Source organism: Musa acuminata, chromosome BXJ2-4 (assembly GCF_036884655.1).
Source record: "Musa acuminata AAA Group cultivar baxijiao chromosome BXJ2-4, Cavendish_Baxijiao_AAA, whole genome shotgun sequence".
NCBI classification, from domain to species: domain Eukaryota; kingdom Viridiplantae; phylum Streptophyta; class Magnoliopsida; order Zingiberales; family Musaceae; genus Musa; species Musa acuminata.
Window position 1 is genome coordinate 10,253,556 of NC_088341.1, and position 25,549 is coordinate 10,279,104.

General features: G+C 43.4%; 3 protein-coding genes across 5 annotated transcripts; 1 reads left to right on the plus strand and 2 right to left on the minus strand.

Moving 5' to 3' along the window:
• Positions 1-365: 365 nt before the first annotated feature.
• LOC135609003 (V-type proton ATPase subunit e1) lies at positions 366-17,351 on the minus strand. Its single transcript, XM_065102095.1, has 3 exons — positions 17,154-17,351; positions 2,573-2,620; positions 366-587 (listed from the first exon to the last, which is right to left on the minus strand). The coding sequence occupies exons 1-3, from the start codon at positions 17,249-17,251 to the stop codon at positions 521-523; spliced, it is 213 nt and encodes a 70-aa protein (XP_064958167.1). The 5' UTR covers positions 17,252-17,351; the 3' UTR covers positions 366-520.
• Positions 17,352-17,540: 189 nt separating this feature from the next.
• LOC135583542 (homeobox-leucine zipper protein HOX3-like) lies at positions 17,541-19,147 on the minus strand. 3 transcript variants are annotated; one of them, XM_065103791.1, is made up of 4 exons: positions 19,036-19,147; positions 18,704-18,945; positions 18,544-18,623; positions 17,541-18,261 (listed from the first exon to the last, which is right to left on the minus strand). In XM_065103791.1, the coding sequence occupies exons 1-4, from the start codon at positions 19,145-19,147 to the stop codon at positions 17,967-17,969; spliced, it is 729 nt and encodes a 242-aa protein (XP_064959863.1). In that variant the 3' UTR covers positions 17,541-17,966. The 3 variants fall into 3 exon arrangements, with proteins under 3 accessions (XP_064959863.1, XP_064959864.1, XP_064959865.1); XM_065103792.1 differs by having other exon boundaries at positions 17,556-18,261; positions 18,749-18,945; positions 19,051-19,147; XM_065103793.1 differs by having other exon boundaries at positions 17,558-18,261; positions 18,749-18,948; positions 19,051-19,143.
• A 4,709-nt stretch (positions 19,148-23,856) lies between these two features.
• On the plus strand, positions 23,857-24,234 carry LOC135608699 (uncharacterized). Its single transcript, XM_065101725.1, has one exon. The coding sequence runs from the start codon at positions 23,857-23,859 to the stop codon at positions 24,232-24,234; it is 378 nt and encodes a 125-aa protein (XP_064957797.1).
• The last annotated feature ends 1,315 nt before the right edge of the window (positions 24,235-25,549 follow it).

Here is a 25,549-nt window from a genome sequence, read left to right on the forward strand (position 1 = left end):
AATAAGTTTAAATTAGTCCAATTGAAAACCTTTCAGCACTCACTAGCAAAAAGTAGTGCTGTTAAGAGATAAAGATAGACAATTATCAATTAAACATTTCCATAATCACAAGTGTAGTGTGTTACAGACAAAACTACATATGCTTGTCACAAATTCAATCAAAAACCATAAACTTGAGCTAACAGAATGCAAACGTAGAATGACAAAAATATTATTAAGTAAATGAATGTATGATAAATTTACACTTGTTCTCCTTCTTATCGTACACCAATGTGGTTGAGAAACAACAAATTGACCAATTAACTACTTGGGACCAATGCCCTCAAGTAAAGATCACATGAATCAACTAAATGAAGCACAGCATCAAGAACCATAAGGATACATATCAGTTTTTGATCCTAGTTCAGAGATTAAAAAGATGAACCCTTACAACAAACTGTTCAGTTGTACTGCAAGCAACATGAAACATATACTTTGTTAGATCATAACACATGATCCAAGTTATTCTTTGCCATGCATCTCACTCTCCTTCGCTGAGAATTGGAACAATCAGAGGCTTCAGCTGTGCAAGATAGACGATTGCCCACCTAACAGGGGAAGAAAAGCTTAAGCATAGATGAAACTAACAAAAATAATATTTTAAGTTTCACCTGCTGAAGTAATGAGAGAGATAATATTTCCCCAATTAGGCAAACTAAACTTCCCGTTGTGCCACTAAGTATGAATGAGGCAAATCTGATATACACCTTTGCTAAGCATAAAAAATTTTCTAGGAATGATTACTAAAAAGGAGCAAAAAGAGTTAAAGCTCATCTCTTAAGTGAGGTTTCAAGGTATGTACATCCCATGTTATCACCTTCTACTGGCCCATTACCAAATTCAACAACCGTTTGTCTTTGTCAGCATGTATTCCCTGTAATCATGATCCTCCATGACACTTGATGCTACATCCTAGTTCTCAAAAGTTGAGTTCCTAACAAAAATTTTGGGCATTTGTCCCTGTTGCAACCTATAGTCAGCTTAGCATCAATTTGATTCACTCAAGTTCTAAGATTAAGGCAATTACTCTTCAGATTCAGTCAGATAAAGTCATCTGGCTGTTGGAATTGAATTTCCTATTTTTATTATGATTTTTTCAATTGGTTCTCATTGTCAATTAAGATAATTTTGAGGTTCTCATAGAATTGATTGAATATTTTATTTGTCCAGTTATGATACTTAGATTCTGTTTAATATGATAAATATTTGTGTAAACTATTATTTAAAGCAAATTTCATAGATCAACTAGAAAGCTGAGGTCCAGTGAAGCATCTAAGAGGCAGCGGCCAACAAAAACAGAGGTGCCACTGTCACATGTACAAGTTCCCTGTAATATTCATATTCAACAATCATAAATGTTGGGTTCTTGAATACACTTTCCACCAAAATAAAATTTTTAATGATTCAAAACAACTTTGGGAGAAGAAATAGGTGACAACAAATTACAAAGAACACATCAGTGAGAAACTCAGAGAAAGCAAAGGAATTGGCCTGAGGACAAGCCAGATATGGTTCAAAGGAGGTCTAGATATATGCAAAAGGTTCCAGATTTTACATCCAAATCAGTAGTCACAAAAATAAACAATCGAAAGTGTTGTATCTGTAAAACATTTCTTACATACCATATCAAGTTAGGAAAGAATGAAAATTTTGGTGTAAATTTGAAATGTTTGTCGTGTTATAGCGAGGAATAGTACCATAGTCCTTGTTATACTTATTCTGTGTTTAAAAGTTGTCCACATATGAAGCGAAAGAAGAAAAAAAATTGTCTAAGGAAGTAGCTTTGTAAGTTCCAGATGCAACCCTACAGTCTGGACAAATAAGTCCAGAATAGACTTGCAATTCACCCAAGAGGCTATCAAATGCTCATAATATTAACAGATAATCTCCTAAATCCCCTGTGTAATTAATTATCTTTTACATGCTTACTAGTTACCACACACAAAAACTAAACAAACCCAAGTGGTAGCCCATATTTCAAAAAGAAAAAAGGTAAAATGTAAAAAAAACTCTTAGCCATTAACCTTAATTTTCAGAAAGCAGAAATTTATGTTGAGACTTGAGACTACGTTTCACAGTTAGAATAAACTATATGATTGGCTTTTGGACCCTTTTTTTAGTGATTCAATTTATTTTGATATTGTCAGATCCCAAAATATCCATGTTTCCTGTAGACAAATTTGATGGAGTCCATTCCTAGGAAACAGACAAACTCATTAGAACTTTCTAATTTCAGCATATCTGTTTTTTTCCAAACAAATAGTCCACCTCCCTTAAGGAAAGATTTCTTTCCTGTACATTTGTCAAGTTCTTATGATATCAGTCAAAGCAATCTTGATGATTTCTCTCATGCAACCAAAGGTTAAAGAGACTAATGTATAGTATAAATGACATAGAAATAAAATACCCCATTTTATATAGATTGAAGCAAAATAAAATTAGAAAATGCCAGTGATTGTCATGAATTAGAAGAATGCCATAAAATAGAACGATGCATGCTGAGAAAGCGATAGCAAGAAAGGTGAGAACTTACATCATCCAACAGCAGACTGTCGCCGTGATTATCAATGTCAAATGAAACCTGCACAGCCAATTTGTCGGAATCATTTAACATTTTCACTAACCCATACGATAACCAACAATAACAAACGTTTGAGATGAAACTGCTAATTATTATGTTAATAAAATAAACCATCAGCTATCATGCTAGTATCACCCTACCTTAGTGTATATCACAATCTACCATCCAGTGTTAGACTGGCAGTTATAAAGTGTTTAATTCCATAGCTTAGTATCATAGCAAGAGAATTTATGAACATCAGAATTGCATTTCAAGGCCCCATTGCTACAATTCCTACTACCATAGTGTCACGGACTTAGCTAGAATTTCCTACGTCGTGAGGCACCCTTGTGGCCAAGACACGAACTTAGCTTGCGTTGCCTAAGTCGCGAAGCACTCTTGCGCCAACTTCTCGGACTTAGCTGGGATTGCCTAAGTCTTAACGCACACTTGCGATATGCGTCCGCAAAGGTCAGCCAATTTGCAACCTCACTCAAGTCTCAAAGGACCTGTAAAAGAGAAAGTTGATTAGTTCAAAGAACGAGCGACGTACAAGTCCCGACGTCTCGTGAAGAGGGAAGCTTTACAAGCAATTCAGCGAGCACCTTGCGTGCAAGAGAGAAAATAGAGAAAGGAGGAAAACAATGACTTTAGCGGGTTGAACGAACAGCTGCAAGTCCACAAACAACTGCTCACCGGGTGCCGGGCGCGAAGGCAAGTTCCCGTCAAGAAAACGAGCGAACTTGTGAAGATTGTTCAACGCCCGACACTATACCAAAGCCCCATCCCCCATGGTGCCACCCGGGTGGTTCCAGGGTGCTGAGATGGCTAACGTTTCGCGCGCGGCAGCGGGCTGCAAAAAACAGCCCGTGGCACGCGAAAACGGAGCCATTTTAGGCTGTTTTGTTCGGTGCGGTGAGCGGTCGCACTGTAGCGATGCAACCTGTTCGAACGTACATTTTTAGAAGCAAAAGAAAACAAAATCAAGGCAAAACATGCTGCCAAGCATCTGTACATGTAAACAAAAGCAATGAACTGTCACGAACTTAGCTGAAATTGTCTAAGTCGTGAGGTACCCTTGCGGCAAAGACGCGAACTTAGCTTGCGTTGCCTAAGTTGCGCCTCGCCCTTACGATATGCGTCCGCAAAGATCAGCCCACTTGCAACCTCTCGCAGGTCCCGAAGGACCTGTAAAAGAGAAAGTTGATTAGTTCGAAGAACGAGCGACGGACAAGTCCCAACGTCTCACGAAAAGGGGAAGCTTTACAAGCAATTCAGCGAGCACCTTGCGTACACAAGAGAAAAGAGGGAGAGGAGGAAAACAAGGACTTTAGAAGGTTGAACGAATAGCTGCAAGTCCACAAACAGCTGCTCACCGGGTGTCGAACGCGACAACAAGTTCCCATCAAGGTAACGTGCGAACTTGTGAAAGATTATTCAACGCCCGACACTATACCGAAGCCTCATCCCCCATGGTGCCACCCGGGTGGTTCCAGGGTGCTGAGATGGCTGACGTTTTGCATGCAGCAGCGAGCTACAGAAAACAGCCCATGGCACGCGAAAATGGAGCTGTTTTGGGATGTTTTGCTCGGTTCGGTGAGCGGTCACACTGTAGCGCTGCAACTTGTTCGAACTTACATTTTTACAAGCAAACGGACATAAAACCAAGCCAAAACATGCTGTCACGTAGCTGTACATGTAAACACAAACGACGAACGACTCGTTGAACAGAATTATTGCGGGCACGCGACGACCGTTCGTGACATTCTCCCCCACTCAAACTGTCGACGCCCTCGTCGACGCTTGTTGGTAATTGTTGATGATTGCTTCTTCATGTTCTAGGGCATCTTCGGGCTCCCAACTGGCTTCAATTCGAAGAAGCTTTTGCCACTTCACCAAGTACTCGGTCTGCTCAGCTCTAGTGGGTAGCTTTATCTTGCGGTCCACTAAAATGGTTTTAACTCGCTTCTGGTAGGAGGCTCTAGTGGGGGGTAGTCGAGTTGGAACACTTCGGGAAGCATCTTTTGGGTCCAAGTGGTAGGCTTTTAAGTTGCTGGTGTGAAGAACATTGTGAATTTTGAACCACGCCGGCAGCTGCAACTTGTATGAGACGTTGCGCACCCTGTTGATAATTAGGAAGGGCCCTTCATATTTGTGTATCAATCCTTTGTATACTTTGTTCCTAAAGAATTGGAGTGATGCTGGTTGGAGCTTAACCAACACTAAATCACCGACCTTGAACTCTTGCAGTCGCCTTCTCAAGTCGGCCCACTTCTTCATTCTTTTTGCCGCCTTCTCCAAGTAAACCCGCATAATATCTGCATTTCGGTGCCACTCCTTTGCGAAGTGGTAGGCTGACGGACTACTCCCAGTATACCCGATTACCATGGTGTGAGGAGTTGATAGTTGTTGCCTTGTAATGATCTCGAAGGGGCTCTTGTTGGACGCAGAGCTCCGCTGCAAGTTGTAGGAGAATTGGGCAATGTCCAATAACTTCACCCAATCTCGTTGGTTGGCACTCATGTAGTGCCGAAGATATTGCTCTAGGAGCGAGTTTATCCTTTCGGTCTAGTCATCCGTCTAAGGGTGGAGGCTTATGGAGAAGTATAACTTCGACCCCAATAATTTGAATAGCTCGGTCCAGAATCTTCCCAAGCACTGAGCGTCTCGATTACTGATGATATTGTGCGGGACTTCCCAATACTTCACCACATCCTTCATCATCAACTTGGCCGCCTCCTCTGCTGAACAGTGTAGGGGAGCAGCAATGAAAGTTGCATACTTTGAAAATCGATCGACCACCACGAGTATCGATCGACCAGCAATGAAGTCCAAGGAAATGCTCTCCCACGGCCTTTTTGGTATGGGCAACGGCTCCAAAAGTCCCACCGGCTTCCGCTGCTCCACCTTGTCTTGTTGGCAAGTGAGGCACGTTCGAACATATTCCTCCACATTAGTCCCCATCTTCGGCCAATAGAAGGCCCTCTCCACGAGAGCCAAGGTTCTGTTAATGCTTGGGTGTCCTGCCCAAAGGGAATCGTGACACTCTCTTAAGAGTTCACGCCTCAGATTGTCCACTCGAGGAACATAAACCCTATTCTCTTTGGTGTAAACGAGTCCCTCCTAGACCCAAAACCGTCGTTCCTTGCCTTCTTTAATGAGCTACATCAGGGTTACTGCCTGGGGATCACTGTACAGACCATCCCTGATCCTGGAAAGGAAGTTGGAGTGCAACTGACTTGCTTGGCCTCTGCCCTCCAATTGTACGTCATTCACGTGCTCCACTTTCCAACTCAATGCAACGGCCACGACATTTGCCTTTCCGGGCTTATACTCCATTGCCATATCAAACTCAGCCAGGAAGTCCTGTCATCGTGCTTGCTTTGGGGAAAGTTTCTTCTGAGTTTGGAAATAGCTCAAAGCGATGTTGTCTATCCTTAACACAAATCGCGATCCAAGAAGGTAGTGTCGTCAAACTCGTAGACAGTGGATCACCGCTGTCATCTCCTTCTCATGCACCGGATATCGCCGCTCGGTCTCGTTGAGTTTGCGGCTCTCGTAGGCCACCGGATGACCCTCCTGCATGAGTACTCCCCCAATAGTGAAGTCTGAAGCATCAGTATGGACTTCGAAGGGCTCCCTATAGTCCAGCAATTTGAGCACTGGTTCTTCCAACACAGCAACCTTCAGATCTTAGAATGCAATTTCATATTTATCATATCACCTCCAAGGCTGCTCCTTCTTCAGTAACTCCGTCAGTGGAGTTGCACACTTCGAATACCCCGCTATGAAGCGTCGATAGTAGTTGACGAAACCAAGGAAGGATCTCAACTCTGGCACCTTCTTTGGGGTTCGCCATTCCGCAACCACTTGCACATTCGATCTGTCCATCTGAATGGAGTCATCACCGATTCGATGCCCCAAGAATAAGATCTCTGTCTTAGCAAAGTAGCATTTCTTCCTTTTCACGAACAAAGTGTTCTCCCTGAGAACCTTGAAAATTGTCCGAAGTTGCTTGACATGCTCCTCGAGCGTTTGACTGTAGACGACGATATCGTCCAAGTAGACGACCACGAACTTATCCAAATACTCTTTGAATAGCTGGTTCATAAGAGTGTAGAACGTGGCCGGAGTGTTGGTTAAGCCGAAAGGCATCACCAAGAACTCAAACGTCCATACCTGGTCACACACGTAGTCTTCGCTTCGTCGCCTTCCAGCTAAGTCCGTGATAATGTGTCAACTCGACACCGACCTTGTTGGATCTCCCAACGGGTTCGCCACCAAAGTTTTGCATCTCCGTTCAGATACATGGTAGCTATAGAAACTTTGGTTTCTTCAGAATCAGGCCTCGTCGCTCGAAAGTATTGTTCTATGTCGAACAGGAAATTCTCGAGCTCTTTGGCATCTCGGGCACCTCCATAACAATGCGCTCGGGTGCTCTCAAGTTTTATGCCGGTACAACGTGGGTGTTGCTTCCTCCCGCATTCAATGCCCTCGTGAGCATGGTCACCCTGGAAGTGAGTTCCGCCACGACTTCCTACTGGTGTAGCACGGAGTCTTTAGTGTCATCTGACAATCGGTCGACTAGGGCCTCAACCTTGTCGATCCGGGACTTCGCTTCTTCTTGTGAGCTCTCTACCCCAACAAGTCTTTGTTGTCCATGGTAGAGTTCCTCCAAGCTCGCTTCAAGAACATCCAAGCGGGTTTCCACCGCTGTGAGTCTCTCCTTATGGCTCTTCCTCCCGGTTGGCGCTCTCGATTGCGCCTCCTCCGCTCGTGGAGACTAGCCAACTTCTCGCTCGTCATGTTCGCTGCCTTGCTCCACTTGAGTGGTTCCAACGACATGAGAGCGAGTATGTACTTGCAGCTCACCTACGGCTACTTGGGGCAAGGGTCCGGTTTGCCCCATCTTGCTTGATTCGCCACGGTGCTTTGCCATGGCGAAAATGCGAAGTTCCTTTGCTGCTTGCTTGAATTTATTGCCCGCTCTGATACCACAATGTCACGGACTTAGCTGGAATTGCCTAAGTCATGAGGCACCATTGCGGCAAAGACGGGAACTTAGCTTTCGTTGCCTAAGTCGTGCCTCGCCGTTGCGATATTCGTCCGTAAAGATCAGCCCACTTGCAACCTCTCGCAGGTCCCGAAGGACTTGCAAAAGAGAAAGTTGATTAGTTCGAAGAACGAGCGACGAACAAGTCCCGACGTCTCGCGAAAAGGGGAAGCTTCACAAGCAATTCAGCGAGCACCTTGCGTGCATAAGAGAAAAGAGGGAGATGAGGAAAACAAGGACTTTAAAAGGTTGAACGAATAACTGCAAGTCCACAAACAGCTGCTCACCAGGTGCCGGGTGCGACAACAAGTTCCCGTCAAGGTAACGTTCGAACTTGCGAAAGATTGTTCAATGCCCAACACTATACCGAAGCCCCATCCCCCATGGTGCCACCCGGGTGGTTCCGGGGTGCCGAGATGGCTGACGTTTCGCGTGCAGTAGCGGGCTGCAGAAAACAGCCCGTGGCACGCGAAAACGAAGTTGTTTTGGGCTGATTTGGGGCTGTTTTGCTCGGTTCGGTGAGCGGTCGCACTGTAGCGCTGCAACTTGTTCGAACTTATATTTTTACAAGCAAACGGACATAAAACCAAGCCAAAACATGCTGCCATGCAGCTATACATGTAAACACAAATGACGAACGGTTCGTTGAACAGAGTTGTTGTGGGCGCGCGATGACCGTTCGTGACAGAACGATTCGTTGAACGAAGTTGCTGTGGGTGCACGCCGACCGTTCGTGACATTCTCCCCCACTTAAACTGTCGATGCCCTCGTTGACGCTTGTTGGTAGTTGTTGATGACTGCTTCTTCATGTCGAGAGGCATATTCGGGCTCCCAACTGGCTTCGGTTCAGGGAAGCTTTCGCCACTTCACCAAGTACTCGATCAGCTCGGCTCCATTGGGTAGCTTTATCTTGCGATCCGCTAAAATGGTTTCAACTCGCTTCTCGTAAGAGGCTCTGGTGGGGGTAGCCGAGTTGGAACACTTCGGGAAGCATCTTGCGGATCTGAGTGGTAGGCCTTCAACTTGCTGGAGTGAAAAAGATTATGAATTATGAGCCACGCCGGTAGCTGTAACTTGTAGGAGACATTGCCCACCTTACTAATAATTGGGAAGGGTCCTTCATACTTGCGCACCAATCCTTTGTGTACTTTGTTCCTAAAGAATTGGAGTGATGTTGGTTGGAACTTTACCAACACCAAATCGCCGACTTTGAACTCGTGCGGTCGCCTTCCAAAGTCTGCCAACTTCTTTATCTTTTTGGCTGCCTTCTCTAAGTAAGCCTATGCAATATCTGCATTTCGGTACTGATAAGGCATATTTTGGGCCCCAGCCACGTCACAACCAGCCCCAGCCACGCCATCGCCAGGTTAGCAAGAGGAGTACTCCCACGCATCGAGCCAGGATCCGTACAAAGGCACTCCTCGGTACATCCCATCCCGAAAAGCTCGAGACGGCACCGTATGGCACCGTTCCATGCGTTCCGGGATGGCGGCCGCACGAAGGTACCGCCTCGCCCCTCGAGGATCGACTGCTGCGCAAACCCGCGTACGACCGACCCTCGAGCAGTAGTATAAAAACCCCTGACTGGCATCTGGCCAAGGCAGGCAAAAAAAAAGAGAAGAGAAAGAACCATCACTAGCTTAATCGTCGAGGGGCCAAAGTCGAGAACCACCCGATGAGGTCCTTCTGTGCAGGAGTGCGGTCATCCCCGGAAGTGCAACCACCCCGACCGAGAGACGTCCTCCCGAAGACGACACCAGGAATCCAAACCGAGAGGCGCCCTCCTCAGACAGACGCGGCATCCTAACCCGCAGGTGCGATCAACCTCGACGACCCCTTCGACCGATTGTGGGCTCCCGACATCGACCCGTGGACCTGGCCGTGCTGACTCACCAGCCACGGCGCATTTGTTCACCAACATGTACCATTCTTTTGCAAAGTGATATGCTGACGGACTACTCCCAGTATATCCAATATCCAAGGTGTGAGGGGTTGACGGTTGTTATCCTGTGATGATCTCGAAGGAGCTCTTGTTGGACGTAGAGCTCCGTTGCAAATTGTAGGAGAATTGGGCTATGTCCAACAGCTTCACCTAATCTCGTTGGTTGACACTCACGTAGTGCCGAAGATATTGCTCCAAGAGCGAGTTTATCCTTTCGGTTTGGCCATCCGTCTGGGGGTGGAGGTTTGTGGAGAAGTATAACTTGGACCCCAACAATTTGAATAGCTCGGTCCAGAATCGTCCCAGGAACCGAGCGTCTCGATCACTGATGATATTGTGCGGGACTCCCTAATACTTCACCACATTCTTCATCATCAGCTTGGCCGCCTCCTCTGCTGAACAGTGTAGGGGCGTAGTAATGAAAGTTGCAAACTTTGAAAATCGATCGACCACTACAAGTATCGATCTCGGTCCCCCTACTATCGGCAAGCTTGATATAAAATCCAAGGAAATGCTCTCCCACGGCCTTTCTGGTACGGGCAACGGCTCCAAAAGCCCCACCGGCTTTCGCTGCTCCACCTTGTCTTGTTGGCAAATGAGGCACGTTCGAACATATTCCTCCACATCAGTCCCCATCTTCGGCCAGTAAAAGGCCCTCTCCACGAGAGCCACAGTCCTATGAATGCCCGGATGTCCAGCCCAAAGGGAATCGTGACACTCTCTTAAGAGTTCACGCCTCAAATTGTCCACTCGAGGAACATAAACCCTATTCCCTTTTGTGTAAACGAGTCCCTCCTGGACCCAAAATCATCGTGTCTTGCCTTCTTTGATGAGCTACATCAGGGTTACTACCTGAGGATCACTATACAATCCATCCATGATCTTTGAAAGGAAGTTGGAGTGCAACTGACTTGCTTGGCCTCTGCCCTCCAACTGTATGGCGTTCACTCGCTCCACCTTTCGACTCAATGCATCGGCCACGACATTTGCTTTTCCAAGCTTGTACTCCATTATCATATTAAACTCAATCAGGAAGTCCTGCCATCGTGCTTGCTTTGGGGAGAGTTTCTTCTGAGTTTGGAAATAGCTCAAAGCGATGTTGTCTGTCCTCAGCACAAATCGCGATCCAAGAAGGTAGTGCCGCCAAACTCGTAGATAGTGGACCACCGCTGTCATCTCCTTCTCGTGCACCAGATACCGCCGCTCGGTCTCGTTGAGCTTGCGGCTCTCGTAGGCCACCGGATGACCCTCCTGCATGAGTACTCCCCTAATAGCAAAGTCTGAAGCATCTGTATGGACTTCGAATGGCTCCCCATAGTCCAGCAATTTGAGCACCAGTTTTTCCAACACAGCAGCCTTTAAATCTAGGAATGTAGCTTCACATTTGTCAAACCACCTCCAAGGCTGCTTATTCTTCAGTAACTCCGTTAGTGGAGTTTCACGCTTCCAATACCCCGTAATGAAGCGTCGGTAGTAGTTGACGAAACCAAGGAAGGATCTCAACTCTGGCACCTTCTTTAGAGTTCACCATTCTGCAACAGCTTGCACCTTTGATTGGTCCATCCAAATGGAGACATCACCGATTCGATGCCCCAAAAACAAGATTTTCGTTTGAGTAAAGTAGCACTTCTCCCTCTTTACGAACAAAGTGTTCTCCCTAAGAACCTTGAAAATTGTCCGAAGGTGCTCGATATACTCCTCGAGCGTTTGGTTATAGACGACAATATCGTCCAAGTAGACGATCACAAACTTATCTAAATACTCTTTGAATAATTGGTTCATAAGAGTGTAGAACGTGGTCGGAGCGTTGGTTAAGCCGAAAGGCATCACCAAGAACTCAAACACTCCATACCTGGTCACGCAGGTAGTCTTCGCTTCATCGCCTTCAACAATGCGCACCTGCTAGTACCCCGATCGGAGGTCGAGTTTGGAGAAATACATGGCCTTGCCCAATTGGTCGAACAAGTCCACAATGAGTGGGAGTGGGTACTTGTTCTTCATCGTCACTTTATTGAGGGCTCGATAATCGACGCATAGTCGGAGGCTCCAATCTTGTTTCTTTTGGAAGGGAACTGGAGCTCCGAATGGTGCTTTAGAACTGCGAATGAGACCACCGCTTAGCAGTTCATCTAACTGCTTTCTGAGTTCTGCCAACTCATGAGGGGGCATGCAGTATGGTGGTCTCGCTGGAGGCTTCACTCATGGCTCCAGCGAGATATGATGATCCACGCCTCTGCGTGGTAGTAGTCTTCGGCAACTCGGGTGGCATGTCTGTGAACTCCTTCAGCACGTTAGCCACCATAGTAGGATCATGAATGAACTTCTCGTCGAGTGGCTTTAGCTTCATAGCAGCCACAAATGTTAATTCGCCTTTTCGTACCCCTCTCTTTAGTTGTAATACTGATATTTGTTGGGGTTCCCCGGTTCCCCTCCGAGAGACAAGAACCACACAGGGGTCGTCACCTCCCATCATACATAGGGAGTTTAGGAATGGCATTGGCACCAACTTCGCTGCGTGCATGAATTCCATTCCAAGAATCACTTGGAAGTCGTCCAGTGGCACCGCCATCATGTTAGTATTCCCGCTTCACGTTTCGATCTTGATGGGAACTCCCTTTGCCAACCCGGAGATTCGCTTGGCCTCCGAGTTCATCGCCTTCATTCGACTTGGGTTCTTCTCCAAGATCAGCCCAAGTCGCTTTACTTCTCAATTGGCAATAAAGTTATGGGTAGCTCCCATGTCCACCATTGTACGGGTTGTTTGGCCATTGAGCATAATGTCCATGTACATCAGCCCACTACTCCCTGCTTTCAATGGCTTTGCCTTTATGTTCTCTCCCACTTGACCCTGCAATGCATTTAACAAACGCATTGCTCCCATTCGGGGACCCTGCGACTCCTCATCATTGCTGCTAGATTTTGAACTGCTTGAACTAAGGGCGACGACTTTGCCCTTGTCTGATTTGGGGGGATGGATGGAAGCTGTTAAAGCATTGAGTGCCTGTTTCTGTGGGCACTCCCTCACCATGTGCAGCCCTCTGCACAAGAAGCATCCACCAGGTTTCGAGGCCTTGCCTTTTGAGCTTGGCCCTTTGTGGGAACTTTTCTTCCTTTGTTCGCCTTTGGGCTCCTTCCCTCGAGAATATTTTGGAGGGCGATTTCCTGAAGACGGTTTCCTTTTTCCCAGGTCCTTAGAGGAAACAAAGTCGGTGAGCCTTTCTGCAACAGCAATTGCCCCAATCACATCGGAGATATTCCTTCGATGCAGTTCTTGTTGAGCCCATGACTTTAAACCATCGAGGAAGCTGAATAGCTTATCCTTCTCGGACATGTCCTGCATATCCATCATTAGCGCAGAAAATTGCTTCACGTAGTCTCGGATGGAAGTACTTTGGCGGAGTTGTCTCAACTTCCTCCTTGCAACGAACTCTGTGTTCTCGAGTAGAAACTGAGTTCTCAACTCTCGCTTTAAGTCCTCCCATGTGTCCACCCGACACCGACCTTGTTGGATCTCCTCCCAACGGGTTCGCCACCAAAGTGTTGCATCCCCATTCAAATACATGGTTTCTATCGAAACTTTGGTTTCTTCAGAATCAGGCCTCGTAGCTCAAAAGTATTGTTCCATGTCGAACAGGAAATTCTCGAGCTCTCTAGCATCTCGAGCACCTCCATAACAATGCAGCTCGGGTGCCCTCAAGTTTTATGGTGGCACAACGCGGGTGTTGCTTCCTCCCGCATTGTGAGCATGGTCACCCTGGAAGTGAGTTTTGTCACGACTTCCTGCAGATGTTGCATGGAGCCTTTGGTGTCGTCCGATAGTCGATCGACTAGGGTCTCAACCTTGTCGATTCAATATTCAGCTTCTTCTTGCGAGCTCTCTACCCCCAAGAAGCCTTCGCTGGCCTTGGTAGAGTTCCTCCAAGCTCGCTTCAAGAACATCTAAGCGGGTTTCCGCCGCTGTAAGTCTCTCCTTATGGATCTTCTTCCCGGTTGGCGCTCCAGATTACGCCTCCTCCGCTCGCGGAGAGTAGCCAATTTCTCGCTCATCATATTCACTGCCACGATCCTCCAAAGCGGCTCCAACGACAAGAGAGCGAGTTTGCACTTGCAGCCCACCTGCGGCTACTTGGTGCAAAGGTCCAGCTTGCCCCGTCTTGCTTGATTCGCCACGATGCTTTGCCATGGCGAAATTGCGAAGTTCTTCGCTACTTGCTCGAATTGCTTACCCGCTCTGATACTACAATGTCATGGACTTAGCTGGAATTGCCTAAGTCATGAGGCACCATTGCGGCCAAGACACGAACTTAGCTTGCGTTGCCTAAGTCATGAAGCACCCTTGCACCAATTTCTCAGACTTAGTTGGGATTGCCTAAGTCTTGACGCGCCCTTGCGATATGCGCCCGCAAAGGTCAGCCAATTTGCAACCTCACTCAAGTCCCGAAGGACCTATAAAAGAGAAAATTGATTAGTTCGAAGAACGAGCGATGGACAAGTCCCGACGTCTCACGAAGAGGGAAGCTTTACAAGCAATTCAGCGAGCACCTTGCGTGCAAGAGAGAAAACAGAGGAAAGAGGAAAACAAAGACTTTAGAGGGTTGAACGAATAGCTGCAAGTCCACAAACAGCTGCTCATCGGGTGCCGGGCGCGAAGGCAAGTTCCCATCAAGAAAACGTACGAACTTGTGAAGATTGTTCAACGCCTGACACTATACCGAAGCCCCATCCCCCATGGTGCCACCCGGGTGGTTCTAGGGTGCTGAGATGGCTAATGTTTTGCGCACGGTAGCAGGATGCAGAAAACAGCCCGTGGCATGCGAAAACGAAGCCATTTTAGGCTGTTTTACTCGATGCAATGAGCGATCGCACTGTAACGCTGCAACATGTTTGAACTTATATTTTTACCAGCAAAAGAATACAAAACTAAGGTAAAACATGTTGTTAAGCATATGTACATGTAAACGAAAGCGACGAATGGTTTGTTGAACGAAATTGCTGCGGGTGCGTGCCGACCGTTCGTGACAATAGGGTAAATGATAAGGTAGCATATTCGAGCTTATTTATAGCATTGTACCAACACCCAAAAGCCACTGGGCAGAGATAAGGAGATTTCCGGAGTTCAATTAGATTTTTAGGCAGAAGTGATCTGATGGTCGTTATCAATCATATTGATAGCTTAATTTTAGAAAACATAAGCAGCTGCTTTGGTTTCTCTGAAGTCTAAAAATCATTTCTGTTCAGTCTTAACTGTATTCATTGAGAAAAGAACATGGCTGAGATGGTGAATGAAGGACGAGAAGCAATAGTGCTATTATGTAATTTTCTAATATTTATAAAAATTCGTAGCACCAAGTCAAATAACTGGAACCAATGTTCTTATTGCTATGCAGCAACAGCATTTTATTTCGTGGTGAATTTTTGTTTGAGATTATCTATTGGAAAGAAGGACAGAGAAGCCTGTCCATTTATTATCTACTCGTACTCATGCCCATTCTACATCTACTCTTTTATCATGTTAAAAATCAGCTATTATCTATATTGCAAGATGACGCTAATCTATCTACCATTTGTACCTCAGACATCAGATACCAGCCCGTTCATATCAAGTGGTGCAAATCCAAACAATGACGTTGCTTCAAGTACATTCTATAAAGTCCTTGTTCCACTCAACTTTTACCTTGAACTTTAAAGGAAATAACTTAATATGTTTACATCATTATTATTTTCCGGGCAGCTCGATTCAAAGAATGAGATTTTGATAATCAAATTGAACAAAACAACATTCATATCATATGCATTCAAGATCAATTAAATTTATCTCGCCAAAAATCTTCCCCAATCAAACTATTAGCAGGGTAATAAAGGCTTGCAGTAAAATGTTCCACAAGTATTTGACCCACTGCTACAAGACAAGAAGTTCAACATTTCATTTTAGATGGGAATCCATGAGGCTAGAAGACCTAACTCAGTTGTGATCCATGTTCCAAACCTAAAGAGTAACTATTGTCAATTACATCCTGAAAACAGGATGACGGGGGAAAGAAATGAATCATATGTATTACCAGTTAATTATGATGTTCCATGTAATCAACAAGATTTTTTTTCACCCTTTTCCAAAATAAGAATTGTTACATTAGGATTTCGTCTTATATCATTAATTAATTTTCTTTATTAGCAATCAATTAAAAAATAACTAATGATTGATCTTTATTTCTGACAAATTAAGAATGTAAATAATTAATTCAAAATTATTAATTAATTATTTTCTTTGGGAGAGTCTTACCTTCAATCTCCCATATTTTGTCAATGGGGGTTGATCAGATAGGAGAAAGATAAAGATGAATATGAGAATGATGTACATTTTCCTCTAAAAAAAAGATAAGAATCATTCCTCCTTTCCTTTTGTTATCTCAGATGATTGTTCTAGATTCCTTGTTCATCTTTTGTTCATAAGCTTGTCTTATAATTATTCTATCTTTGTTGACTTGATCTTCTTATGTGCAGCAATCTTGTTTGATTTCTAATTCATAATTACTATATAATTGACATGGACATATTTTATATTTTTCGATTTAGTTAACTCTTCATGATCTTTTTATCATTAGCAGCATGTTGAATATATACTTTGGTAAAGATGATTTCAATCATGAATTATTTTATATGTTAGAATATGTTAATTATTTATTTGATTTCAACATTATTAGTTGATTACATTTTAGAATATGTATTTATATAGTAATCCTCTCGTAGAATTTATCTATTTGTCTTTGGGAACCCAACTACTGTACACACGTCTCTCATGATATAAAAGAAAAAGTCTCGTTGATTATATTCTATCATTAATCAAATATGCAGCATCCAATTGATGATAGAATGCCCCTTCAGGATTGTGGTCAGTTCAAAATTCATCAAATTGATGTACTTCTTTTAAACGGAAAACTCAACACGCTATTGCACTCCTAATTAGAATATTAACTTGAATATCATCCAGTTTGTAAGTATCCTTTGCGATACCACAGATGAATTCAAGACAACTCGGCTAAGTGAAAAATATCAGCAAAATTTTGAACAAATGACAACTGGAACTTTTCCTGCAATACCAAGGATTATCAACTCGTAAACATACAGTTTTTAACCATTAATGCGGTTGTATGACTACAATCGATGCCCAAACCTGCTCACAATCATATAAGATCCGCTAAATCAACCAATACTATGAAAAATACAAACTTTTTTGCAACAAAATCAATTCGTAGAATTCTAAAAAAAGGTTTTGATACTGAAAAGGAGGAATGCGAAGTCTGGGAAGGGTAATGTACGCAGATAAAATCAGATCAAAAGAAAGAAAGACTTCGTCCATACGAATCATATCAGAGACGTCGCAAATGAAACTTCAAGCAACAGATTCTAATTGACGCAATCGGGGATCGTGAAAGACCCTAAATCGAGCATCAGATTCGCATCACATAAACACATGGATAACGAAATAGATCCAGAATCCGGTGCCAAACGCCAATCAAACCACGAGAATAAAGGAGGAAGAACAGAAGTTGACGACATACAGATTGGTGGAGGGACCGCGGTTGCAGCAGAGACGGGCCAAGACGGAAGCGACGACGCCCACCACGACGAAGATGATGGTCGTCATCAAGAACCCCATCGGCAAACCCTCTTTCTTCTATGCTTCGATCTCCTCCTCCGCGTCGTCCGTTCGCGATCGAGATGGATGGGGTGTTCGTGGGTGCTCTTCTCGTCATCTGTGTCCGACATCGTTTTAACGACCCGCAACCGTGGAGGTCTCACGTACCCGATAAATTATTGGACTTTGGATTGTATGCAATTGAATCCGCATCCGACAATATACAAATAATACACAGTCAACGTAACCCTTGCCAAAATTGACCATATGAGCTCATGTTGACTATTCATACCCATGCTATGACAGACACTACACACACAAAGCAACAGAGAATTTAGTTGGGTGATGGATGATTCTCAAAGCCAAAGAAGAGTTGGTTGTGAATGAGGTCCGTTTAAGTGCCACAATGATACGATTTCCACAGAAGCTGATGGCAAGGGTGATCGCAAGGACCATATGTACCACAAGCTGCTCCAACCAATATTACTCCCATCTTGTCACTGAAAAGGCTGCATTCCAGGATGTGTTCTTGTAGCAGCCAACTCATTCTTGCATAATGGCTTCCGGGATAGCACTTTGAAATGGAGATGAAGAGAGTGACTAGTAGAACACATTTGCAGGAAGTCTTTGATGTTCCATGAACCTTAGACATAACAAACAGAGCAACGAAGAGGTGTTGAGAGGGAAAAACACCTGTGCGTCTCTCTTGTACAAAGCTTATCCCACACGATCTCGGTCAGCCATCCGCGATTCCGGCGAAAGGCAGGGTGGCGGGACGGTGGAATGGGTGGCGCCCTGCCGACGACGGCGCGAGGTGCGGCGCCGCGGTCACCCGCTCGCACCGGGGGCACATGGTCAAGGACGAGGCCGGCAGCGGCTGGCGGGTGTGGGGGGAGAGCACGGTGGGCGGGGCCACCCGCAGCGCCCGCAGCTCCTCCACCTCCCGCTGCAGCCGGCGGTTCTCCTGCGTCAACGACCCGAAGCACCGCTTCAGGAACTCGCACTCCATCTCCGTGTGCTTCAGCTTCGTCCTGCACCACAACGCAAGTAGTGCTCTACGTCATGGTCTTTCGAGGCAAAGCCTGCAAGCGGGTAATGCCACAACCACAGCATCTAACGATCTCTTATCTACTTCTCCCCATTTGTCGTGTCCTCGCTGCCCGAGCGATATCTCACCTTCCTCAACGTGACCAAGTAAACACGAGCCTTAAATGAGATCATTAACTCCCAAGTCAAAGCAACAGCGACGAGGACGCCGTGGGCGGTGAAGGAGAAGAAAGGAAAGACGAGGAGGAGCATTAATCATCGCTCACCTGGCCCTGCGGTTCTGAAACCACACCTCCACTTGGCGCGGCCTCAGTTCCAGCTTCATCGCCAACGCTTCCTTCTGCTTCTGCCGTTTCGTTCATTTACAACGTCAGTACTTCACACCCATCAAATACCAACAAAACAAATGCGCATTTATTACAATGCTTTGACCTGCAGAGAGTTGGAGGAGGGTTTTGGAGGATGACTCACAGGGTTCAAGGTGTGATGCTGCGTAAAGCTCTCTTCCAGTAGCCTAGACTGCTCCTTGGAGAGCCGGAGCTTCTTGGGCCTGGGAGTCCCGCCCTCCTCTTCCTCTTCGTCGACGCTTCCCATGGGGTAATCCTCCTCTCCGCCATAAGCTGGCTGGTTTATGTCCAAGTCCCTCATGCTGCCACCACCACCACCCGCTGCTATATATGGACCCAAGACATCCAAGAAAGAAGATGAAAAGACAGTGGAAGATGCAGAATCCACGGCTACGGAGGAGAGAGATGAACAGAAGGAGAGCCTACCAGACCAAACTGGGGAAGAAGAAGAAGAAGAAGAGCTCGAACCAGGAACACCAATGGTGAGGTCCAGCCCGGATGGGCTCCTCCCGAGACTCCCCATCGGCCACCCCAAAAGACAAGGAAGAGCATGTGGTGCGGCCAGTAAAAGGGTGGAGGTTTTAGAGATAATGGAAAGAGGAGGAGAGGGTAGAACGGTAAGTGCGGAGGAGAGAGAGAGAGAGAGAGAGAGGATTGTGGGGTCGGGGGCAGGTGCGGTAGGTTGACTCGAGTGGTCACGTCAAACGGGCGCAGTAAGGGGCGGGGTGACTGACACGCGTCAGGGTGTATCCAGGAGAAGACTCGGCAGGTCACCTTGTCTGGGGTTGCCGAGTCGGCCTGTCGGATCCAAGGACGGCTGCCGTAATCATCGGATATAGATAAAGATTTTCTTATATATTTTTATTTATATATATATATATATATTCTCTCTCTCTCTCTCTCTCTCTCTCTTATGCTCTTATCTCTGTCTCATCGGTTGGCCAGCAACTCTTTAATCCTCGTTAATGCATTTGCAGGCACACAGAGAGAGAGAGAGCAAATCCTTCTTGGATTACCTTTTTTTTCACGCCTTCAATTTAAGGTTTAAAAAATAGAATTAATCAAAAAATCGGAAATTAAAACATTTGAGCAATTAGATTTACTAAATAGAACCGTCTGCATTTTAAAAAATAAAAATGAAATAATATCTTTGTTCAGTTATCTAAAGTTTTCCAATGATATTTAAAATAATAATAAATAGTAATTTTTCTTATATTCTTCTTTTTATCCCCTTCCTTTCAGGTGTTTGTCCCACCAATGGATTCTCGGAGAAAATTATATTTTTATAAAATATAAAAATTATCATTATCAAAAAGTACTTCTCATCAGTTGTAACACTGTCATAGCAAAACAATGTCTTTGTATCCCTTCAACAAGGGACAAAAATTAAGGTACCAATCAACTATTTGCTATTGGAACTCACATTAGGTTTTGTGGGTAGTACGCATCAAACCACATCACTCGTCATGTGTTGGTGAGAGGGATGTGTGTGTTTGTGTGGTTCTCTCTCCAAAGTGGTCATCAGTCACTTTTGTTGGTGTCAGTGTCCCTCCATCATCCCAAAGGCACTCCAATGGTTTTGATTGAGAAGTGGAGGATGGAACACATTCAATTAGCACTCCAATTTCACATTTTGATTTTGATTGAGAGAATTGAAGGATTGAACACATTGACATTAGCACTCCAATGTCAACATCTATGCATCTTTAGGTCCACTTACCAAAGGCATAGGTTTCCCATGCTCATAGTATCCATGATTTTGATGGACAAAACAATGGTCTAGTATTATTATTATTATTATTATTATTATTATTATTATTATTATTATTATTATTATTATTATATATATATATATATATATATATATGAAGTAGAGAAAAAATTAGGTTTTTAATAATTAGTAGTTTAATAATTTTGATATATCTAAAGATATTAATAAAGATTAAATCATAATAAGATTAGGTTGACCTCAATATCAGCATAAATAATAAGATATTGAGAATCATGTTGATTGCATTAGTATCATGCAAATTAAGAATCATGCTGATTGCATTAGTATCATGTTGATTGCATTAATATCATGTTGATTGCATTAGTTTGGGTGTCATAAGTATGATAATTGTAACATTATATAACAACGGTAGATAGATACATGAGGCAAGAAAGAAAAAAAACACTAGAATTTTTAATAGTTATTTATTTTATAATTTTATCAATAGCTTATAAGATATTGGTGGGAATTGAAGAAGAGAATATGTTAAATTTTATATTTTGGTTATTAAATGATATACTAATTAATTATAATAAGATTCTCTTTCGATCAGATTTGTATATAACATATATTATCAAGTGATTAGCTTTTATAGTATTATTATCCGAAAATGAAATTGAAAATGGATTGATGTGGGAGGTTGAAGGGAAGTGAGCATTACATGTAGTTATTGACGTAAAAATTACTGTAAATTGTAGAATGGAGAGAAGATGAAGGAGTCGATGATATCATCGATAAAGTGGTTGATATAGTGGACACATTCAGACTTCAGGAATGAGCTGCCTTTGACAAGAAACAGTGTGACCTATATATATGGAAGTAGGAATTGTTCTAAAAACACATTGAGAAGCCACAAAGTTCTACAATTTATTTGTAGGTGAAAACATGTATGATGATAGGAGTTTGATCTTCACATAGTATGGTACAACTAATCTAATATTTTTATATTTTGTCTATGGATCAGAGAAAATTAAATGTGAAGTATAATGTTATGAGTACAATGGAAGATGAATATTTAGTTTTAGTTCCCTCTGCTTCTCTGTAGACTAATTTCCTGCAATTTAAGTATTTTAAATGATGCCTTCTTGCTGTCCTTTAACATTAAGTAAATGATGATGATAATAATAATAATAAGTTTCATGCCTTGAAATAATAATATATCCTATATCTATAAGATAGATATATTTATATTTATTTGATATATCTCATCTTAAATTATTCATAGTAATAAGATTAAATGTAGACATATACTAATAGAAGGATGAAATAACAAATAATTTTATATTCATTATCCTAGTATCTTCTTATTATTCCAATCGAATAAAATAAAAATATGACTATCACTAACAATCAAATGAGTATTTAATTTTATACACAAACCCGATTAAGGAACACCTAAACCAATTTTAATCAGACTTGATGATAGTAAATATGTATTAAAAAACATTTGTTATCATTATCATTCAATAAAAGAATGGTAAATCCTATTTGAAACTGAGCCTCACTAATTATGTAGGTATCTATTTAACCCAAATAAAATCCAATTAAGATATATATGGAATTAGTTGAAATAAATCGAATCAATGTGATCGAAAACAAACATCACCACATCAAAACTTAAGCTTGGCATGAGTTGGAATTCGAGTGAATCGCATTCCTAAACCCAAATCGAGCACCCAAATCGCATTCCCAAACCCAAATCGCATTCCAATTCAACAGGTAGCTGCTGTTCCTGCCTTGGGATTTAAGGAGGTTGTAGTGACAAGAGGAGCTGTCCTGAGGAAGCAACATGGTTTGGGAAGCTGTATGATAACGGAAGGTAGAGAGATAAACCATTCGAGGCCATAATAGTTGGATGCAAGGTTTACAAAGATAATTCTATGCTAAGATATTTGTGAATGTCTTAATGACTTCAATTAATCTCACTTAGGATCTATGTTTAGAGGAGGAAAATTTAGTCTTTCCGTTGCGACGTTTAGTCCCACGTTGGTTTGCTGGAGGACTCTTCCTGTCCTCTTTTCTCTCTCTCTCCTCTCGAGCCAACGAAAAAGAATTCCACTTTCATTTTTTTCTTTAATTACTATTCTTATTTTTTATTATTTCTATATTATTAGTATGCTAATATCTTCCGATTCTTCAAGATTGTAGGAGAATCTACCCAATTGTACCTTGAATGATTTATTATTAGATATACCAAGGAATACACTTAGCATAGCTTTTTGAATTTTTCTATAATTTCTATTTGATTTTTCACTTATATTATATATTTTTATTTAATTGAAGCATAGATTTTAGTATTATTGCTTTAATAATTTTTTTGCAAACGAAACAAAGGTGAGACACTCATTAGTCAAGCTTATATGCTTGAATTAGTAAAAATAACTAAGGATGTCTATATTTTCTTAGTCTTGAATTTGTCGGCTTAGTCATTCATTATTATAACATTTCAATTAGTCCCACGTAAGTATGATTAAGATTGACTTATAGAGATCTGACGAATATATTTGATGAGTCAACTAACCTATCACTCGGGAGTTAGAGCATAGTGTTTCACATGATTGTCAATTTCTTGATTCATCATATTATCTATCTAACTTGAGCAATGCAGAAAGAATGATGTTACTGTCCCAGTGAGCTTGTCTAGGTTTTGTGTTTGTAAGACTTTGCACTTCAATATTGACAACTTTATACCAAAACAATGCTGCTGTTGACTGACCTTTCTCCAAAAAACAAAAAGCCACCCATCATTACAACAGATCCGAAGTAGGTTCAGTTCAATATTTGGTGAGAGCAGGTGTAATCAGAGTTGGCAAAAGATAGATAGATAGATGGTTAGATGTATCATTGAGATGCTCATAGACATGTGAGAGACTTCCAAGCTGCAAGTTTCTTGTGTTTACACATTGCAGATAAGGATTAGATACAACTTTGATGATTCTCTTCTCCACAATCATTCAATGCATGTTAGTGTTCCTTCCCTTCCCTTCTCCATGTCATAACTCTCCTCATCTTAACACTCGTTCGTAATTTCAATCTGATGCAATTTTACCCAAAGGAATCTCGACAGAGTAAGCACATCAAACATGCCAATTATTGATGCCAATCGATTCAAGCTCAGAAGCATTTGTATATATATATATTATATCCACAACATGATGTAATGATCGGAAATATGTGCACATACAAAACAACACTGGTTTAGGTCACGGATGACAATAATGTTGGCATGTTCTCTTTCATCCAAATAAAAGCTTACTATCAAAACATGATTCGGCACAAGCAATAATGGAGGGTGAGCCATGCAAAGCCCGGAGTTGTTCATGCATCAAACACAGCAGGAGGAAGAGAAAAAGCACACCACCTTACCTAACACTAACCTAATTCTCTTATATATACATCGCAGCTTTCCCTCTCGGTCACAACAAGGAAGAAGACGAAGAGCATAACTACGTTGTCGGAGAATGCAACGAGGCAACCCGAACTCGCCGCCACCGCGCATCAAGTCGATGCTTGTTGTGGTGCTGGTGATGGCTTCCTTGGTGGCCGGACGCTCAGCAACAGTAGAGCGCGATGTGGGGTCCGATACGCAGGTCAAGTGCACTTGCTATCCCTGCGGTTGCGCACAAAGCCCGCCGCCACCACCACCGCCGAAGTGGCCAGTGCCATACTGTCCACCTCCACCGCCGGCGCCGTTTCTTTACATAGTTGGCGCGCCGGGCAATCTGTACCCGTTCGATACTGCAAACTTCCCCTCGAGCTCCTGCCGGAGCTACGCCGGGCTGACGCCGGTCTTTGTGCTCTCCGGGCTGGTTGCGCTGTTGATGTTGTGGTGGCTATGACTCGTGTTGTTGTTTCATGCCATGCTCCTTCATCTGTAACGCTCTTCGAGTTAGATTTCTGCTCTGCAATCTCTAGAATTTGAGTCAAGAAATTAATTGCTAAATAAACTACTATTTCTAAATGATTATTTTTCTTTTTCTTCTCATCGCTCTCAATAATTAAAGTGTTCCACAGTTTGATCAGTGTTCATGTCACTTGTTTGATAAGGAAATCATGGAAACTAAGATAATTCTAATGCTGCTTTAAGCTTTAGCATATCATTTTTTTTCATGTTAATTTCCTTGGAATATTTGAGATTTATTTCTCCTGACCATATTAATCAAACCATTGATTGCATGAGATGAGGACAATGATTCAATTATGTCAAGTTGGACTTTGAGTGAATTAAGAAGGATGCATATGTGTGATATTTTATTCCATGCTACTTATAATAATTACAATGATTGGAAGTGTCTACCTGTTGGTGGGTGCATAAGGTTGGGCCAGCATCATCAGTGTCATCTTCCTGGTCTAAAATTGAGGCTCCATCTCATGTTAAACTTTGACTTTGAAGTCAAAATAAGATTTGGAGATGGTCCAATTAGAGATCAAAGAGATACCAATGGGTGATCAATTTTTACCAACTAAACCAATGTTTCATTTTTTTTTTTATTTTTAAGAATTATAATATCTTAATCAATTCACTTTTGGAGAGGCTCTGTTTATTAACCAATTGGAGGCTGCCACGTAATTGTTGATTGGTCAAACAATAATTCCATCTGAAACAATCGACCGCTTCGCTTCTGTCACTTCTCCGTTCTTTGCCATGTCGTTCACTCCATCGCCAACATTGACGGGTTCAATTGTCTCGCACTGAGGACAGCAGCACAAAGTCAAGTCAAAGAAGGCCTACTGCTCGATCGCAGTGGGAATGTTATATACTGTGAGCTCCGCTTAGAGCCTCTTGTGAGCTGAAGGTGAGGACTAATGGAGAGCATCAGCACTCAGGTGTTCCACAGCATCCACTCGTACTGGCGGCGCCGGACTTATCGGAGACTGGACGCAACCAAGAAGCAGGCGAAAGCGATACGGCTCGGCGGAGGCGGAGGAGGAGGAATAAGGACGAGCAGCTGGCGATGTCGGAAGGCGAAGGTGGTGTGGCGGACGCTTCGGTTGCGGCCGAAGGTGTGGTCGGCGCCGCTACGGCTGCTGGCGTGGGTGCGGAACGCTTACGTGGACGCGATGCTGGCGCTGGCCGGCGGGAAGGGCCGGCCGTCGGCGCTGAGCAGGGTGAGGAGCGGCTCCGAGGCGCTGTGGGGGAGGAGGATGCCGAGG

Bases quoted from the DNA above. Each gene is read 5' to 3' on its own strand.
- LOC135609003 (XM_065102095.1), bottom strand. From the start codon at position 17,251: ATGGGGTTCTTGATGACGACCATCATCTTCGTCGTGGTGGGCGTCGTC. The intron at 2,621-17,153 runs GTATGTCGTCAA...TTGGCTGTGCAG, and splicing joins CGCGGTCCCTCCACCAATCT to GTTTCATTTGACATTGATAA. The intron at 588-2,572 runs GTAAGTTCTCAC...TTCCCCTGTTAG, and splicing joins ACAGTCTGCTGTTGGATGAT to GTGGGCAATCGTCTATCTTG.
- LOC135583542 (XM_065103791.1), bottom strand. From the start codon at position 19,147: ATGGGGAGTCTCGGGAGGAGCCCATCCGGGCTGGACCTCACCATTGGT. The intron at 18,624-18,703 runs GCATTGTAATAA...ACGAAACGGCAG, and splicing joins CCAACTCTCTGCAGGTCAAA to AAGCAGAAGGAAGCGTTGGC. The intron at 18,262-18,543 runs GTGAGCGATGAT...GTTGTGGTGCAG, and splicing joins TTTCAGAACCGCAGGGCCAG to GACGAAGCTGAAGCACACGG.
- LOC135608699 (XM_065101725.1), top strand. From the start codon at position 23,857: ATGCAACGAGGCAACCCGAACTCGCCGCCACCGCGCATCAAGTCGATG.